The sequence below is a fragment of the Chiroxiphia lanceolata genome, chromosome 3 (assembly GCF_009829145.1).
Source record: "Chiroxiphia lanceolata isolate bChiLan1 chromosome 3, bChiLan1.pri, whole genome shotgun sequence".
Lineage (NCBI taxonomy): Eukaryota > Metazoa > Chordata > Aves > Passeriformes > Pipridae > Chiroxiphia > Chiroxiphia lanceolata.
The window spans coordinates 477,110-496,073 of NC_045639.1; the positions used below are offsets into that span (position 1 = coordinate 477,110).

General features: G+C 44.7%; 1 protein-coding gene across 4 annotated transcripts in view; it reads right to left on the reverse strand.

Moving 5' to 3' along the window:
- Positions 1–18,964, reverse strand: part of RALGAPA2 (Ral GTPase activating protein catalytic subunit alpha 2) — a 96,393-nt gene that overhangs the window by 39,983 nt on the left and 37,446 nt on the right. For 3 of the 4 annotated variants that reach the window (XM_032681750.1, XM_032681751.1, XM_032681753.1), the window contains 13 exons: positions 15,355–15,483; positions 14,369–14,497; positions 13,471–13,529; positions 13,059–13,167; positions 12,588–12,698; positions 12,178–12,246; positions 11,876–12,013; positions 11,198–11,381; positions 10,195–10,966; positions 9,916–9,987; positions 8,816–8,939; positions 7,868–8,023; positions 1,746–1,904 (listed from right to left, as the gene is read on the reverse strand). In XM_032681750.1, the coding sequence (XP_032537641.1) occupies positions 1,746–1,904; positions 7,868–8,023; positions 8,816–8,939; positions 9,916–9,987; positions 10,195–10,966; positions 11,198–11,381; positions 11,876–12,013; positions 12,178–12,246; positions 12,588–12,698; positions 13,059–13,167; positions 13,471–13,529; positions 14,369–14,497; positions 15,355–15,483 (2,211 nt within the window). Of the gene's footprint in view, positions 1–878; positions 1,049–1,745; positions 1,905–7,867; positions 8,024–8,815; positions 8,940–9,915; positions 9,988–10,194; positions 10,967–11,197; positions 11,382–11,875; positions 12,014–12,177; positions 12,247–12,587; positions 12,699–13,058; positions 13,168–13,470; positions 13,530–14,368; positions 14,498–15,354; positions 15,484–18,964 lie in introns of those variants that run through there. The other variant, XM_032681754.1, reaches the window with a different exon arrangement.

The following is an 18,964-nucleotide window of genomic DNA, read 5'->3' on the forward strand; positions in this document are numbered from 1 at the left end:
CAGCCCACTGCAAACACCTGCTTCGTTCCAATTTCCAACAGAAAAATCATTATTTCTGTTGCCCGCAGTAAAAGTAGGCAAGGTTAAATAAACCTTCCGAGCACAAAGACTTCCCCTCTACGGCGAGCAGCACTAGTTAAAAGAGAGGGGAATGGGTAAATTATTGTACCAAATGGCTGAGAATTAATCTCTGATGACGAGCTGCAATCTAACGAGGCATCTGTGTCCCAGGGAACCCGCAGCATGTCCCTGGCGGTATGTGCAGTGCGGAGCCTGCCTGGCATGCTTTGTCCCCTCTCGCAGGCAGCTTTTCCTCTCATTGTTCCCAATATCCTCGTGCATCTGTGACGCGTGGAATGCATTCACACTAACAGACTTACTATTGTCTTCCCCCCGAAGCTTTGTCGGGCAAAGACTGCAGCACGGTTCCTGATAATTATATTGCTTAATTAATCAAGACAAAAAAAATTTGCAAATCATTGCCCGGTTGCCAAGCAGGGAGATCAAAAATGAAAACAATACAAGCTGAAGCAACATAACAAAAGTAACAGCTATCTGATCAGAAATTCTTCTATAATGAAGCTATTAATGCTAAAGCGGTTAATGTTAACATTGCTCCAGGTGTCTCTACTTGGCTGCAAACAAAAAGGCTAACATTATGGATATAAAAGGCCAAATGTTGCCATGGATTCTGTAACCTGATAGAGAGGACAGCCTTTTCATTCGATTAGGGAATGCAATTTAAATACCAGGGACTGAAGCCAAACAACAGACATTTCTCTCTGCAAGCCTCTTTCATTCACCCTGGGGTCAGTAGCTGGTGAACAAAAGGTCAGCCACACTTGCCCTGGAAATGTCTGGATTAATTTTATTACATTGTAATGGTTTGTACTTTAAATGTAGGGATAACACTAAATTTCCAGTTAGCTCTTATTCTGCCTGCCCGTCGGGTGCTTTTGACTAATATGTAAGATGACACAGCTTTTCTCCGTTGCTCCAGAGAAGTCTCGAGCGTGTTCCTCACACTAAATTCTTAGCTCTTAATGTTCCGTTGGGAAAATAAAATGCCCAAAAAGTAAATTGCAGAGCTCAACGGCAAATGTAAGGAAAATCCCCCACTATCAGAAAATTTTCAAATTTGAAACATCTACTGACAAACCACTGGTTGTCAATATCTAACAACTCCATCATTCGTAACTCAAAAAATACTGTCTACAGCTGGTAAATACGTCACCTGATGAAGGCATTTGCCACAGCTGGTTACTCTCTTGGACAAATACTGTCCATCATATAAGGGAAACGATACCCACTGCCTGCATCACCCTGCCAGTCCCTCACAGCACGAGGTTCTGCACAGCACCAGCTGTGGGACAGTGACCCACACACGGGGTGACCCCACAGCACACGAGTGTTTTGCTTTCAGTGCCTCACACTGCAAATGCGCAGTGGTTTTAAATACTGCACTCTGCACGGTGATTTCTGTGGGTTGAGAATTCTGACACGTTTCTGTGAGCGCTAATTGTGACCATAAAATGAACGAGCAGGCTCTTGGATCACCGTTAGTAATTCCAGTTTTAAAGTACCAGCTCATTGCTCAGCTTTGTGCCTGAGATGGACAGACTGTATTTTATACCTGCAGGGAAAAAATAACCCCCGAACTCGAAAGCACTGAGCTTTATTTAAGCAGCAGAACTGCTGGTCACTGCACAACATATGACAAGCCCAGCAAAGCAGCCCAAACGTACCTCTGGTTTCTTCATGATCTCTATGAAGAACATGTGATTCTTCATGGGGTAAATGACAATGAGAACATCCCCAAAGTCCGTGGGTATGATGCCCCTGCGGTAGTTGCGGGTGTGCTCAGACCAGACGATGTGAACCTCATCATTTCCCAAGTGACGAAGCTGCAACAGCAAATTGGCTCTTTATTAATCCGAGTGATAACCACGGTTTAGGAGGGGTCATGGCTCACAAATTGAATTACAATGCTCAATAGTAGGAATATTTCATTACAGAAAAAGTTAAAATATTGTTTTTCTCCAGTTGCTCATGAAAGCATCAGTTCAATAATTTGTTTCATTCACAACACATTGTTGTCTGATGGCTTAATTAAGTCATTATCAAACTAGCCATTAGCATGATATGTAAATGTACATTACCTACAGTGATTTAAGATGGAAAACTGAATTACTAGAACAAAACATTACCCAACAGAACATCATATTCCAGCTAAAATGAGGCAGCTGTCACAGAAATATGAAATGCCTTGACTCAGGATGTCAAGAAACTGTCTATCACAAACCACTATAACTGAATTTATTATCCACAAACATCTCCTCACTGTGTCTGGAGGGGGCTTCTGCTTGAAACATCAGCAAAATATCTGGGCAACGTGAGTGAGAGAAGAATGGAAAATACTGTGGGAGCTACCTTTTTACTTGGAGCAGAGTTGCACAAAATATGGCTAAAATTTACACGTGACACATACAAAATGCATCTGAGAGCCTGTGTGTGTTTGCTCTGCTACTGGAGGAGCTGGAGGTGATCTAACAGATGGCAAAAACTATTTGGCAATCACGTACAAGCCTCACACAATGGTTTCAACTGTAAGCTTTAAAGTTAAAATGTAATCCACATGCAGAATGCCAGCCCAATGCATAAAAAGAATTTAAGTCCCACTTAAAGCTTAAAAGACACCCCCCACCCCCACAATTTGGAGCTACCCCTGGAACAATGTGCACAATAGACCGAACAAAGAAGCCAAAACGAAGCTCTGCTACTTCACTCTGTGTGGGGGGAAAGAGGAAAGGGAAAAGAAAGTGGTGATTTTCATTGGTAAATAACAACTGAGCTACCCTAACATGCCTTGGATCAGCCCATGGACCAATGAAACTTCCCTCTTCAGAATCAGGCAGTGCCTTTAGAAGGAAAAACTTTCACTCCTACATATCGGTGGCAAAATGGACCCCAGTCACGAGAGAAATGTGGCAAAGCCAACACATTATGAGAATGAAACAGTCACAACTGTGAACTTGGCTTACAGTTCATACTCCAGTAAAGTAAAGCTCAGTTCACAGGACGACTGAGATTCTCAGAGTTTATTTTAAATTAAACTGAAGATAAAGAGTTGTGTTTTATTTACACCTATGAATAACAGATAATTTTAATTCTGTTTGAAGAAAACATGAACCCTTCGTGTTTTGTAAAAACCACCAATTAACAGTACTATTACTAGAGCTTCTTACATGTAAAAAATCAGTAGAAACTGCTGATTTCTCATGGTCCCCCTGATTTCTGTGCCAAAGTGATTAGAAGCAAGATGTCAAATTTAGTGTTAAAAACCCCCAAAATCTTTCTAGTGACCAGACTTTGTGCACAGTGGGTTCCAGATGCTGGGGATGTGCGTGCCTGGCCAGGCTGTCCCACTCCACACCTAGAGAAGAGAATTCAGTGAAGAGGGAGAAGTCAGCTGAACTGGCGCTTGCTGTGCTTGTGTGGGACAGGGAGTGATGGCTGTGAGCTCAAACCTTTGCAAATGTCCAATGATCATGAATCCCACCTCTGCTAGGATCCCCACTGTGTGCCAGCAGCTCATTGTAGAACTTGAGTTACTGCCCCTGAAGTCACACATCCTTAGGAGTCGCAGCAACAAGGTATAATGTTACAAAGGAAAAACTGGTACTAATCGAAAGTGTTTGTTATTGAAAGATAATTTCACTGATAAAAAGCCGTTATAAATAATCTTATCAGTGACAATAAGCCAGCTATTTTCCTGTGTTGTTTATTCAAAACAGCAGCTGTGGGGCAGTCAGTGCCATGAAGGACTTGTGCTGAAAGGTCTAAAGCCCCACAGCCAGCACACGTGGAGCCAGAGCTCCAGGCTGTGCTCTCGATGCGGTTTAGGAGTGGGGGCTAAAGGAAAAGAATACATTAAAGAAAACACCAAATCAGCCAGGAAATCAGAGAGATATTAAAAAGCAGAGCCCAAGAATGGAGCAGCTCAGAGCTGTTCAGTTCAGTGCTGACTGGAGCGATCATAGCTCTGGAAATGGCAGCTGTGTCTCCTCTTGGGCGCACGGGCAGAGCGCGGATTTTCCGCCTGCCCAGGGAGGCGTTTTGGCTGACACGGGTGTGATGGACACGCTCTGGGCTGCAGGTGCTTGGACACGCTGTGGGCTCAGTCCCCCACCGTGGGGTCAGTCCCCCACCGTGGGGTCAGTCCCCCACCGTCCCCGCGCTCGGGCCGTGCCGGGCACGGGCAGCGCTCGAGGCTCCGCACGCCCGGTGCCCAGGGCGCCGACGCTGGTCACGGTGCACACCTCGGCCTGACCTCCTTTCCCTGCTAATTGCATTACACAGCCAGCTGGCTCCAGAGAGGAGTCGTCTGTTTGACTGAAGAATTCCTGCTTTTGGGGAGGCATGGCTGCTACTTTTGCTAAGTAACAGTGGGGCCTGACATCCCCATTGTCTGCCTGACAGTGTGCCCATCCTAAAATCTAAGTTTTATTTGTAAATTAACCAAGAAACTTCCTGCCAGAGCAGGGCTGCCTGGAGACTGATAATGTGTGCCTTTCATTCCCTTTCACTCTCACTGTATCACTGCCAATTTGTTTTTCTGCTGCTCGCCAGCCCGAGGCCATAAAAGCCTTGTAAGACATAAGTGCAATTATAGTCCTGGAGTCAAATGAATTGGACAAATCCAATAGCACAGCTCTGTCCCCACTCTGCAAAGCCCTACAGCAGTCAGATTAGCTGCTAAAAATCTAATCTAGCCCCAGCTAACAAATTTCTGCAGCGAAGGAGCAAGAGTTCACTATGGGGTTGCAACCAGATTTCTGAATTGAAAAAGTTCTGCTCTGACAATGGAGAAGATGGAATAAATCACCGAGAAATTCTGCAGCACATCTTTAAACCGTTAAGCGCAATTTGGGCAGAACAAGACAGGGACAGTAGAATGCCATTCCTGGGATTGATTTTCACTCTTGCCACACGACAGCCAGATAAAGTTTGGAACCAATGATGCTGAACCCTGCAGCAGCAAAAGTGATCAGCTGAATTTTGTTTACTCCACTAGAAAAGATTTCTGTCAGGGCCAAGACTTATTTAGAGAGGGTTTCTTTCTTTCATTTTTTTTTCTTTCTCCCTGAATTAGCAATATAATATGTCAGCATATACCTCAAATAAAGAAATACAAACTGCAAATCAGAACTCTGCTGCACAAAAATAAGGGGCCAAGTTCATCCTCAGAGAACGTGGACTTATTCTTGGGAATTTATACCAGAAATTACTTTATCCCTGTGTTCAGTAAAAATAAAAACCACAATAACATATTTAAGTAAAATTACTGCATCTGCTTAATTCCCCAGCCCCCAGAATTTATGGGCTGCTGCAGGGCTCCCCAGGCCGGCAGGTGGTCAGTCCTTCTGTTCAGCCCAGAGTGCGCGAGCCAAGCGCGCTGACAGGATTGGAGCCTTTCGGTGGGTCTGAGGCAAAACAAGCAAAGAACCCCAGAAATCACACAGATTTCAGAGATAAGGGGCATCTGAGATCCCAGACAGCATCTGATAGAAGGAAGGAGAGGGCAAGAAAAAAGCATCCTGACTGGCAACCGGATAAAACTTCCTCCTCCCAGTAACACTGTCCTGTATCCCCAGGATATGACAGTGTCTTCATTCCAAGACATTAACGCTTTCTGAGTGAAAAGAGCTCCTGCAGAATCACAGAATCATGGAGTGGTTTGGCTTCCCTTTGGATAGTCAGCCATGCTCAAATGCAGGCTAGTTCATCCATCAGCATTCCAAAGCATGAGAGAACTGTCCATCTTACAGAAACTTTGCAGTGCTTCTGAAATGCACCTTCTGTCCACTTGGAGCTGCAGTTCTGTAAGATCTGCTAACAGCCTATGCTCATTTGCACAGAACCACGTTTGCTCACGACAGACCTGTGACAAACTGAACAAAACTGTTGTGTGCAGAAGCATAGATCCATGTTAAAAAGCCCTCTGGAAGTCATCTGGTCCAAGCCCCTGCTTGCAGCTCTCAATATCCATGAGATTGTTCAGAGCTTTGTCCTGTACAGGAGTACACAATTTGATCCCTGCAGAGTTCCATTCCTATAGTGGATTTCAGGTTTCTTTAAAAAAGTCTTAGAGCAATTCCTTTGTGGTATTTTCTGTGGATAGTATGTGCTGGAGCTGGCCTGGTTTTCTGGCACCCCAAGACTTGGAGACTGGTAGCTACTAAATGCTTTTGCTTTTTGTTTCTCACAAAGAAGGAATTCTCTTAGAGCAAACACAGGCAAGACAATTAAATAGAACAATCAGACTCTCAGTGTCTGTGATAACCCCTAACACGGGTGGGAATCAGGAGAACTAGTAAATAGACTGTTTGCAGTTAAACCCCATCTCTCCCCATGTGGTAGCTCCATCACTGTGCTCTCTGCTCTCCCAGATGATGTATTACTTGACAGCCAGATCATATCCCAGTGTCTTTGCTGGGCTTCCACAAAACCCAGGAGGCCAGGACTTACAAGGGAAGATCAGACTAAACAGACACAATTTCTGTAGGACAAGTAAGTCTGGGAAAGACATGGCAGCAATTCTCAGACATGCATAAGTCTGCAGCAAAACAGTCTGCCCTCCATATCCATGTGGAATAGGGCAGAATCAATGGGCTTAAATTGAAGCAAAGTAGATGGTGCAAGAGATTGTGTCATGGTACAAGAAGTGGAGCGTAGGAATATGTTGCCTAGGGAAACTAAATCATTCATCACGGGAGTTTTGAGCAAGCAGCTGGACAAATACTGGTCAGGAACAATAAAAATACACATAGTCCTACCCCGGTAAAGTCACAGACTCTACAGCCCCCCACTATGTCCCACTGCCCTACCTCTCCATCCTCAAGAACTCAGATTACATATTTCCCATAGCCATGTAAATCCACTGATATGAAGATAATGAGTTGCATACAGAAAGAGAAACATGTAATTTTACTGACTTTTTTTTTAAAATGACAGATATCCTAGTAAAAAAGAAAGGATCTGGCTTTCCTATGAAATGCTGGGCAATTTTTTTCAGGACCAGTCAGCAGAAATTTCACCTTTATATTTAAAGGAAAAGCCCATGTGATTCTGAAACCAACTGGACAGTAAATAGAGTCACCCAGTGACATTTGTAGACAATGTTCAGAGCACAGCAGTATCCCCTGGTGCGCTGGATAGCCTCAGCAGCATTACTGATGCACATTAACAACCTCTGCAGAACAAGTTGCCAATCCTAATTAAAAAGCAGAGATTTGGTATGCCCCTAAAACCTTCTTTGACTCTAAGCAGCAGCTGGTAAGCACCAAAATCTCAAATCACTCCTTGTTAGGAAAGACAAAGATTAAGTACTGACACCAGCAAAGTTTTGGGCTGGGTTCTGGCTGCCTTTGAAGCAGAGGCTGCTTGTCAGAATTGTGCGTTAAGTGGCTACTGGTTTTAGCTATCAGCTGTGACTGCCTTGGGTCCAGAGCTTGTCACCTCCCTTTTGCTTTGCTGTTCCACACAGGATGATTGGTCTGGAAGGTTTTATTATGCTGCATTTGGTTGTTTTGTTCTACCAACATGCAACGCCTTTGGCAGGCAGACAACATACAAATGAAATTATTGCTAATATTATTACTCATGGTGGTATTTGAGGCTACCATGGAAATGTTAATTGTGTTTCAGAACCCAGAATTTAGATGCCATTTAATTCAGATAATCCAGCTGCAGAGCACCATGTGGCACAGCAAAGATGGGATGCCAGGGCCAGTTAGCACAAGCTGCTTTCCGTTCAAACTTTCCTTTAAGCACTTGCAGAGTGTGCAGTACACTGCACATTCTTTACCTTTTTGGTCAGCGAATCGTCCGAATCCGAGGGCATCCTGGTGGACACGTGGAAGATGATCTCCACGGTGGAGGTAGCGTAGTAGGGAGCAGTTTGTCCTGTGCTGCCATTGCGCTGCAGGCCGCCCATGAAACCCCCGTGCGTGGAAAGATCCACCTGAGGGATTGAAAGGCAGGAGTAGAGGAAATTTGAAAAGACTGATGAATTATCAGTATTTATTTTCTATATCAAGACTTCGGGAATTTACGATTCTAGGACTCTGCAGCCATCCTAAAAAAGTCTTCCCTTAAAGCCTTGTGATCCTTCTGTTAGATCTGTCTTTCCCCTTCCTGTATTGGACACTCACTAAAAGCAAATGTCTCTTAACCAGGTCTTGAGCCAGTATCTATCTGGTGATTCTACCTTCCTACAGCAAACAGTGGCAAGGAAGCAACACGTGCTGCTCCTCCAAGGGCTCAGACCTCCCAGTGCCAGAAGCCTCCCAAAGGGCAAAGAAAGAACCAGAAAAACTACAGAAGAAACTTAAGATTTGTACAGAAAGAAAAACCTTAGGAAGAAATTATTCCAGAAGCTTATTCAGAAGAAAAGCCTCTCTGAAGTCCAGCTTGAGTCCAAAGGATTGTTTGTTTTCCCAGTGGCACCAGCCTCAGGATGGTGCCTCTCCCTGTGAGCCTTGTGAAACTTCGATCCTTAACATGCAGCTACTCTGTATTTCCCAAACCCATAAATTTTCGTGGCACTTAGACTATGACACACCATTCTGACAAGGCAAGTAATACCCAAAAGCTTCATGAAGAAGCTCCTGTGGTGAGAGTGTGCTCTGACCACATCAAGAGCTAAAAGCAGCTAAACATCAGTGTGTAGTAAATTTATCTTTTTTTAATGAGAATTAAAAACCATGCAGTGACATGAGCAACATGTTAGTTTGCCTACATTTATGGCTATTACCTCCCAGCCCAGTCCTGCTACAAAATCTTCATATGCCTGGCTTCCCCTGGCGTTGGCCAGGATGGAGCACTTGTCCTCCTGTCCCTCAGCAATGTAGAACACGGCGATCTTGTGAGTCTCACGGCTGCAACGGGACACAAAAAGAAGTCAAAGTTAAAGAAGTTTCAGCTCAAAATTATTTTTTAGATCCCTTGCACTCCAGAGCTATCAGCAGGTGCCCACATTTAAGTCCATGCATCCATTTCTTTTTTGCACACAAGTCCATTGCTCACTTTCAGCTGCAGAAACAGATTTCTGCCCATTTTTCCTCCTCCCGCTACAGAGACTCCCCAGTTCCGAGAGAGGAGTCAAGGCTGGTCCTTCTGTGCATCAGCCACAGTCCTGGTGACCAAGTTCCAATTACAGGGTTAATGACTCAGAGCTGTGCAGCTTTGCCACAGACAGTGAGGTGGCACAGGTGTTAATGGGAGCATAATTTGACCTACAGAATTTTAATTACAGGGTGATGACATACAAGGAGAAAGAAACATTATTGACTCTTAGATCCTGGGCTGTTTTGCAAGGCTGACAGAAACAGTTGGCTTCTTTGAAAAACAGCAAAGTGGATTTGATATGGAAACTGTTGGGATGCAATGCTGCAGAGGCTTTTCAAATAGCTCTATGTCCAGTAATGAAAAATATAACATTCAGAACTCCATTCTGCCACTTCCTGGCTGGGGAGCAGTTCTGGGGAGATCACCCCTTAAAGTACTGCTCCTGACATGGACCATCCTGTGAGAAATGGTCCTTTGTGTCAGTTGAACCAAGGTCACAAACTATTTGGGAGCTTCTTCCCTCCCTTCTCAGCTAAGCAAACTGGAAATAGGTTACTCTGTCTTATTATCTGCTACTGATTTGGAATTGGCTGTACACAGTGCCAGTGCAGACAGCTTCTCCATTCGGGCTGCAGAACTCTGGAGAAACAATCAATCAATCTTACATACTAATATTTGTATTGCTGGCACAGGCAATGGCAGGAGAGCTTTCGATTTGGTGACTCACTCATTCTGCCTTGGGAAACACAAACCTTATCAATGTTGTGTCCAGAACACATCACCTACCATTGGCGGGAATCCAGATTTTTCAGTTCTCGCAGCAATTTTGAATTTTTCTTAAGCAAGTGAAAGCTTTTTCTAAAAAAAAAAAATAAAAAAGGGTTTGAAGGCAAATGCAACACCATACAGACACAGTATTTTGTCATCCAAATACCTAAGTGAAATGAATCAAATTAACATGACGTTATTTTTAAAAATCTAGTTTTCTTAAGTGTGTACACATTTGGGGGTAAGAAGCGAGAGAGTAAGAGTACTGTAAACGTGTTCTGAATCCCCTCTCCCTACCTTCTATCCCAGGAGTTCATTCCCAAGTCGTTCAGCAACAGCCGACAGAAATAAAAGGAGGCCTGAGGCTCAGCGGGGCGTGGTGGTTCCTGGCGGGCCACCTTCATGCTGCAGTCCGAGCTGCATTTCAGGATGAACTCCCTTTCCTGGGCGCTCTGCCTCATCAGGGCCTCCATGATGGCCCGTTCCTGCTCGGAGCTCATCCCGCAGGGCGGCGGCGCCGGCTCGTTCAGCTTGCGCTGGGGGTGCAGAAGGCACTCGGGGCTGGTGGCACCGATCTTCTCCAGCAACTGGTCGAGAGCATCTTCTCCTTCCTCTGCCTGGGAAATATCGTTCTGGGAAGAGAAGTGGTGCTCGGGGTTGCTGGAGATCACAAAGGTGTTGGTGGTGCTCTGCTGTGGAAGGCAGCCCTCCAAAGGGCCGTACAGTATCCGGCCATCCCAAGAGTACTTCCCTGAGATATCCCTGACGATCACCCTGACGTCCGAGGGGGCTGCTGCCGGCTCAGCACCCGCCCTCTTCTCTGCAGGGATTTGGAGGTAAGATATGAGAGTGCTGTCATTGAACACAAAGAGCTGCAGGTTGGGACTCCGGAAGACTTCCGAGGACAGCTCAGAGGACTCCACGTAGGAGTTGTCGTGGTTCTCGCTGAGGAGGCTGTGGAGAATGGCAGGGCCTCCGCTGAGCGGGTAGTGGCTCAAGTGATTCACCAGGTGAGTCATCACCATCCGCGCCGTCAGAGGTATCAATTCTAAATTCCTCCTCCTTTTCTCTAAAACCATCAATGAAAAGATAATGGATCAGTAAGAGCTGCAAGAGACAATTCAAAAAGAGCAACTGTGGATTTCTGTCACACTGCAGCTGCTTGCTTTAGTTGTCTTCCCGAGCCTTCCTGTTCAAGGAACTATTTACACCAGCTTTCCAAGGAATTCTACCTGTCCCGCAGTTTTATTTTATTTTACCGCATCCCCACAGCCGGTCCGTGCTCTGTGAGCTCTCTTACCCTCAGCAACAGTGAGCAGGTTGCCCAAATCTGTGGAGGAGTGGCACTGGGCTGGCTCCGAGCTCCTGACGTTCCCCAGGGGCAAAAAGGGGTCGTAGTCATAGGAGGAGAGGTCGGCCAGGCTCAGCACGTAGTGGCTTTGCTGCGTGTATGTGCTGGAGCCGTTCACACAGCAGTGCAGGACCTGCCAGGGGACAGTGGGACACTGCAGCAGAAATAAACTCCACAGGACAGGCCTCAACACACCCTGGGAGCAGTGCCCCTTCCCAATTCTGACTTTGAAAACCAGGACATGCTACAAAAACCATCTGTGGCCAAGTACAGCATTTTTAAATTAGCACTCACCATCTGCGCTGATTCTATACTTTAACAGCTCACTTCAGGACTTGTTTTGTATTTCAACAACCCACTTCAAATATTTCTGCAAAGATTATCTTCCCTGGCTTGTTGTTTTAAGCATTTTATCTTTCTTTTCACCACCCCCTGTATGTTCTACATCTCTAATCTTATCTTCTTAACATTTTGCATCCATACTTCTCACCTGTATGACTTCTGCCCGCATTGCAAGAACTCACGATTTTCTAGAGCTTGCCAAAACTGCTTCTGTGCCTACCAGGGTGTGTGAAAGGCATCTCTAAACATCCAGACACAGTGAATCACTTTTCTTCCCATACTCACTCTGTAAATGTAGTCCAGTAAAGGAGCTCTGGATGCGTGTTGATCTTCCACGGCACCAGCAGACACAGGCTCCAGCAGCATTTTCATGGGCAGTGCCATGCACCAATCCAGCAGGCAGAGCAGCAGAGAAACTATGAACTGAACAAGGACATGGAACACGGTATTTAGGTACATTCCATTGAATTCACCCAAACTTCAAGGGAGGGGTTGGAAAGTTTACAGCTCTGGTTCAAAGTGACTTCATTTAAAAAGCACCTCTAAGAGCACAAAGGAGGAATGGAGGCAGCTCGTCAGTGACGCACCTTCTTATCCGCCTCCACGGAGGAGTACTCGGCACTCGGCAAAAGGAAGGCAATGGTGGCCACGAGGATCTACAGCCAAACAAACAGATGTCAGAAAGGCACTTAACTTCTTTCACTATAAAGACAGAGTTGGACTTCATGTGCACAGGGTATGGAAAAGGTTCAGTTCCCTTAGGAGCATCCAAGTGCCTGTGTCAATCAATGTCCAAGTGAAACACAATGATTTACTGAGCATTTTGAAAACAAGTCCCTGCAAACATGGGACAGACACCGGTCCTGGCACTGCAGCAATTACATCCCTAACAATATCTGCAGAAGAAGGGAGTTCACAAATCATAGCAGCTCAAGGAAGGAATTAAACCAACCTTGCACATGATTTCCCTACAAGCATTTTAAAGAGTCTGACGTACTTCAGTGATCTTCCGGCACAGGGAGGATTCGTACTCCTGAAGTTTTTGCCAGTAAGACACCAGCAGCTGAAGAACATCACAGGCTACCTGAGCTACCAGCTTATTGGAAAACTGGAAAAGAAAAGGTCATTAAAAGCCAAATAAAATATCCACATACAATACAATGCATTCAGTTTTTCTACATTTTAAATTATTTTGCATCTGCACAAACAATAAAAAACGTTAATGCTGTGAAATCATCTCGTCAGCATTAGGAACCAGCAGGTTTGATATTGTCTGTGTGATTTTAACTCAGTGTGCTGGGGAAAGGGTCTTTAGGTACACAAGCACATGCTATTTTTGCAAATATTCTGCACGTTTGTATAGGACACCACACCTGCAGACTGTGCTCCAGATCATCATCAGCTCTTTAAAAGTGAAAATGCCTGTTTTTACACAATGCTGATTGATTGGGGCCTGCCAGAGCAATACCTTCAGTGTCACACCTATGACATTGATGGCCTTCTTCACGTGGGGATGGTTTGTGCACTGCGTGAGCTCCTCACAGATCCACACTCCCAGGCCACAGATGGCTATGCACCTTTGGTTAAAGGAAGAGTGGTTTTGTCACAAGTTTTAGAAGAACATTTAGGGGAAAAAAAAAAAAAAGAATAAAAAGAAAAAAATTGCACAACGATCTTTCTTTTTCCTCCCACACAACGGGCCTGCACCTTTATGGTGCAGAGTGGAGCTCAGCCTCATAGGACCAAACCACAAGGCAGTAGCAACACCTCAGCTGGACAAGCACCAAAAATAAGTAGCAAGAAAGACTTTCCAACTCAAGGACTTGATAATCTTAAAGATCTTTTCCAACCCAAACAATTCCATGATTTTCCCAGTTTACCTTGCAGCTTCACTTGGCTCCTCTGTAGCATTCTTCAGTAAAATATTTATGAGGCAATACTAAAACAACAATATAAATTAGAATAAGCATCTTTTCCATGCCTCTATTTTAAAGTTAATTTTTACACAGTTACAAGTGAAGTCACTTTAATCCTCAATCTGTTCTTAAAGCATCTTTAGCTCATGCCAGTTGTATTTTGTCAAGGCAGAAATACTGATCGGAACTCAAATACACAGGCCCTCATGGACAAATTGAATCGACCTACAACTCATGAACTCACGTACAGGCAGCAAGACAGAAATCAATTCATTTTCAGTGGAAGGGTCTTTACAAACTGTGAGTGGGAGTCACTTCATACAAACTGTAGTGTTTAGGTTTTAAGTACAGAAAAGACACTTCTAAAATTGAGACAGTTTTAACACGCCTCCAGTGACTCTCCAAGGCCTGATGAAGAAAGCAAGAATGGGTGCCCAGCGTGCAAAGGGGTTCCTGCACTCCACTGGTTACTGAAATAGCAATAAGGCAAAAAATCTCTACCCTTACACACCCCACACATCTCTTACAGGATGAGCTAATGGACACAGGTACAATGAATGGACACTTTAAATACCACCTACACTATTTAATGAATTGGCCTGGATGGCATCTAGCTGGAAAAACATGGCATCTGATCACAGCCAGCTTGCTCTCCTTGAAAATCCAACTGGAATTTGCAGTATCTAAGCTTTGTTAACATTATGGTATATGTCAAGCAAAGCACATGTAACATGTGCAGCTGTGGGGTTCGAGGAGAAGGAAGGGTTCCTTTTTTAACCAAAAACTCACAGTAAGAATTAAGTAACTGAATAATAAAAATAGGATAGGTTACCTAAGGATTTACAATGAAATGGGGCTTTACCTTCACATCTGCAGTTCCTGTGCTGATCTCACTGGTTTCTGAAATGGGTCCCAACCGTGGGATTTCCTGGTAGGTATTTGGAAAGCACACGAGAGCACCAAGGATGGTGTGAGCTTCAGAACGGGGAGCCTAATGAGGGGCAAGTAAAGAGAGATATTAATTAGAAAAACCTTCACACGTGTAGATGCCATCAGCTCTGAGGCCAGGATGCACTGCCATACTCAAGAGTGCTGGATTCACAATGCAGCACTGTAGTGTCTCAGTACCTTTTCTTTTACAGCTCCAGCAACAGCTGTATGAGAGCAGTGACTAATACACACCTTCCTGCCCGTGCTTTTTGCTGCTGTGCTGCCCTGCTCTCTTTGTGAGGCTGAGCTGCTCCTCCAGCAGGCATCTGGCCCTGCTCCTAAGCACATTCTACATTTTTAATGCCTCCTCTGTCATTACCCAATACAACAATCAGCCATTTGGTATCAACTGGAAGTACAGAACCACCTAAGAAAAGCTGAGTGAGAGGCTGAAGCACTAATCCAGCACTGCTATTCGTGATCCTGTGACACAGAAAGTGTACAGTGCACTCATCCTGACTGCATAGATAAGACCAATGTGCAGAGATCCCTACTTCGGTAAAACCATCAAAAGCACCGTGGTATGAGCTGGAAACACATTAACTCCATGTAATATTGAAAATACAAGGAACACCCAGTTTTATGCTTGTAGGAGAAATGGAAGGTGGTGTTTTGGTTTGTTTTTTTCCATGGAAAGTTGAGTATTCATTTCTTATTAGGACTTTAAGTTTTGGATCAACGATCGGGTTGATCAGACTCTGAGGGCTGCAACAGCAGCCAGGAGAGGGTTCCTCACACCTTGGCCTTTCGATGGAACACCTTTGCAATAGCAGGGGGGCAGCCTGTGCCACCATGTCCCACCCCAGCTGCCGTGCCATGGCCCCAGGAGCCCGCCCGTGGCAGCGATGAGCTCGTTACCTCCAGCGTGTCCGTGCGCAGCACCCTCGCCGCCGCCGCCACGAAGTCCCCGATGAGCATCGTGAACCCAGGCAGGCCCAGGAAGAAAAACCAGGGTGGGCAGTGCTTTATGACGGTGTTCAGGATATCCTGCAAGAGAAGTTACCTGTGTGAGAAGAAATAAGCCAAAACAAAAATAACCCACAGAAGGAGACCAAAAGCAAAAGGGAGAGTTTGAGAAGATTTAACTTTGAGGTTCACCAGTCCCACACTAGTCAAGGTGCAAATTCACAGAGCCCCACGGCTCTGTGTGCAAACTGACTGTCATGTAACCATCACCAGATGCATGGAGTAGCAAAAGTGCACTGGGTGTTTTGGTTAAGATTTCTACTCTTAAATCCCTGTTAAAAACCCAAACCACACACCCATGTCTCTCTCTGTGCCTAAGCACAACCATTCTGCTGAGTAAGCCTTTGGATTCAAAACATCCAAACCTTTAATGGATTTAAGATGAGGCATTGCAGCACTCCAAAGGAGCGAGTTCCTAAATTGCTTCACTCAAAATTCTGTGCCACAAGAACACAAGCTGCCCCCAACACCTGCTGCCTGTGCCCTGAAGGAACAGACCAGCACCCCCAGCTCTGCTCATCTTCACCCTGTGACACAGAGCATGGTCAAGATAAGCATTTCAACCTCAATCCTTCCACGTTTCAAGACTTCGTAGTCTCTCCAAATCAGGGCAAAGTTCCTGCATTTGAGTTAAGATTTTCTTGCTGCAAGCTTTCAGCAGGTTTAAAATTAGGCATAAAATCTATATAATCCTTACCTGCAACACTGTATTTGCTGAAGAGTTAGATCAAGCTAACTCTTTCTATACTGAGTAGAAAATTATTTTTCACTCACTAAAATTTTGAAGGAAGGTTACAAAGGAACTTTTCCACGTTCACCCTTATGGTTTTATGATGTGCTAAAGAAGGCCTGAACTTGGAGTCCCAGAATGTGTCCATGTGCTCAATTTCTACAGCAGAAGCTAAAGCTGATAAACCCAATTTTCTCTACATGAAGAGATGCTTTAATATCACCACTATTTTATCAAAGCCCCGCTAAACATCTGCACATCCCCTATTTAGTGTTCCACTAAGTGTTTTTAACACCAACATCTGATGAAATAACTGCTATATATTTTAAATAAATAGTATTAGTTTTAAACATAGTAGCAGATAATGCTTTCACTTTCCTGAATAAGCTAAAATGCTACCCGAGTTAATGTTTAAACTAGTTTTAATCACTTCCTTTGATACCTTTCAAGTCAATATGGGTCAATGCAAACACAGAGAATGCAGAGCAGATGGATGCAGCAGCTCATAAAGCGGGTGGTAAACTCACAGTCCGAGCAGAACAAAGGACCCACCTTTTTCTAATTAAGGGCCTGATTAGCACACGGGGCTGGTCGGCACAGCCACACCTGCCCAGCAGGGCCAGGTACGGCTCAGGCTGGTCCTAATCTCGGGCAGCAGATGGGAGCACACGTCTGTTGACATGTGCCACGATAAAGCAGCCCGGGATAACCTGGCCAGGAAGCACCGGGACCTGCTCCCAACAACTGCATTAACTCCTGTCCTCAGCCCATCGCTCCCATCTGTCACACGCAGCAACGGGCAGAGCCCCTGCACCCCGGGCCCTGCACAGAACACTTCCAAAACGAGGAGAAAGATGGAATCACACAACTGTTACCTTAATATATGAATGCTGAGACTACACACACATTCCTAAACGCTGGAGGAATGGGGCTGTAGGGATCTACTCGCTGGTTACGAGATATACTACTACTAGTGGGTAAAACAAAAATCACTTTCCATAGTAAGAAACCTTTGAAAATTTTACTTTGAAAAGCTACTGAACCAATCCTTAGTTTCCCTTTGAATTCCCAGCATGGGTTGCATGCTGTGATATGCACACAGGGCCTGGACCGACCCACTCTGCCAGGCTGTTCCCACTGCTATGGTTCATCTCAAGGCATTCCAGTGTGCACGTGGATGGTCTGAGTGACTTCACTTAAACTAAGACAAGGCAGAATATATCCTGGCTATGGAACTGGCCTTCTGCTGGATGCGACTGCACAGCAAATGAACAGAACCACGCCAGGATGGACCTCACAGGTAGTCCTGCCAGGTTTTCCCCCCTTTCCCAATCTGCACACTTCCCTGCACGACCCAGCTCGCAATGAAACAGGATTTCAGGCAGTAATTCAGTAGCTTTGGGAGCTTATCAGCAGAGTGAGGCTTGTGAGAAGGCGAGGGAGCGAGAACATCTGTGCTATCAGTGATACTGCAAAATCAGGTAATCCAAACAGAGCCCAGGCGCTTCCTTCCCTCCCGAGCGCGGGTCTGGAAATGTAAACTCTGGGCAGCAGCTCCAGCCTAGTCAATGAATCACTTTAATTGAATGCTATGTACACAGCAACTGGAAAACACAAGCCATAAGAAAAACATATGGTGATGGCCATGGAAATTGGTTTACTCATTCTGCACAGTGTTGTTTCTTTACTTCTTTCATAATTGACCTTTAGAACGATAAATGTGTAAAATCATTTTGGTTTATTATGGCTCCGAACCTTTCAGCAATTACACAAAATGAAAATTTAAAAGGAAGTATTCATTCTGGAAGCATTTCCATTGTTTACATAATTGCACAGCTATAATTTAGTGTTCATGTTGTTAAAGAAAAGTGAAAAAAAGGACCATTATGGACTATTTCAATTCAAAATGATGCTCTGTAGTGTTAAAGCTGGGGAGAGGGGGAGAGGAAGGGGCAATCACATGCATGTCCTCCTCAAATGCATTAACCCTATAAATGGTATCATATTTCAGTATAGGTTAATCTAGTAATCCAAATTATAAGGTCATAAACATCCACTGAGTAAGCAAAATAAATTTATGCAAGTTCACTGAAAGGTCAATTGCAGAAATATTCTTCACCTAATTTTTGTTCAAGCTTTTGCAGATTACAGGTGTAACCAAATAGCCTGCCAGCTGCCTTCCTCACGTTTCCAATTGTCTCTCAACAGGAACAACATGGATTTTTCACTGAAAGTTCACTCTGTTCCTCACTGAGAGACACCTCATTAACGGCTGAGATTTACAGCACGGGAAAGATTATTAATTTACAAAAGACTTAAGTGGTAAATCCTCCCTTTGCCTTTCTTACTTTAAAGGAACAAATGCTTCCATTTACTTACTTCAAGTTTTCCTACCTACAGTTACATTTTAGGCAAGAGTTAACTTGTCAAAAATTAAGTTGCAATAAAAATTTACAAAGTAAATTTGACCACCTCAGGAAACCCAGGATGAGCTCATCAGAAAACTCCATTCCAAGGTGCCAGTTAACACCTGACCTCCAGACAAGCTGCACTTGCTACAGCTGAGGCAACCATTGGAATTAAGGACTGAAAGCAATATTTTGGTTCACGCACACTAAGAGAGCAATTCCTGAGCACTCCCTGGAGACAGGGACAGGGGTGTGGGTGCCAAGGCACTGCCTGCAACACGGAGATGACTTTGTGTCCCCACGCGGATCTCTCCCAAATGCCTGTGGCAGGACTGCTCCAAACTGTCCCACAGACAGAACACTG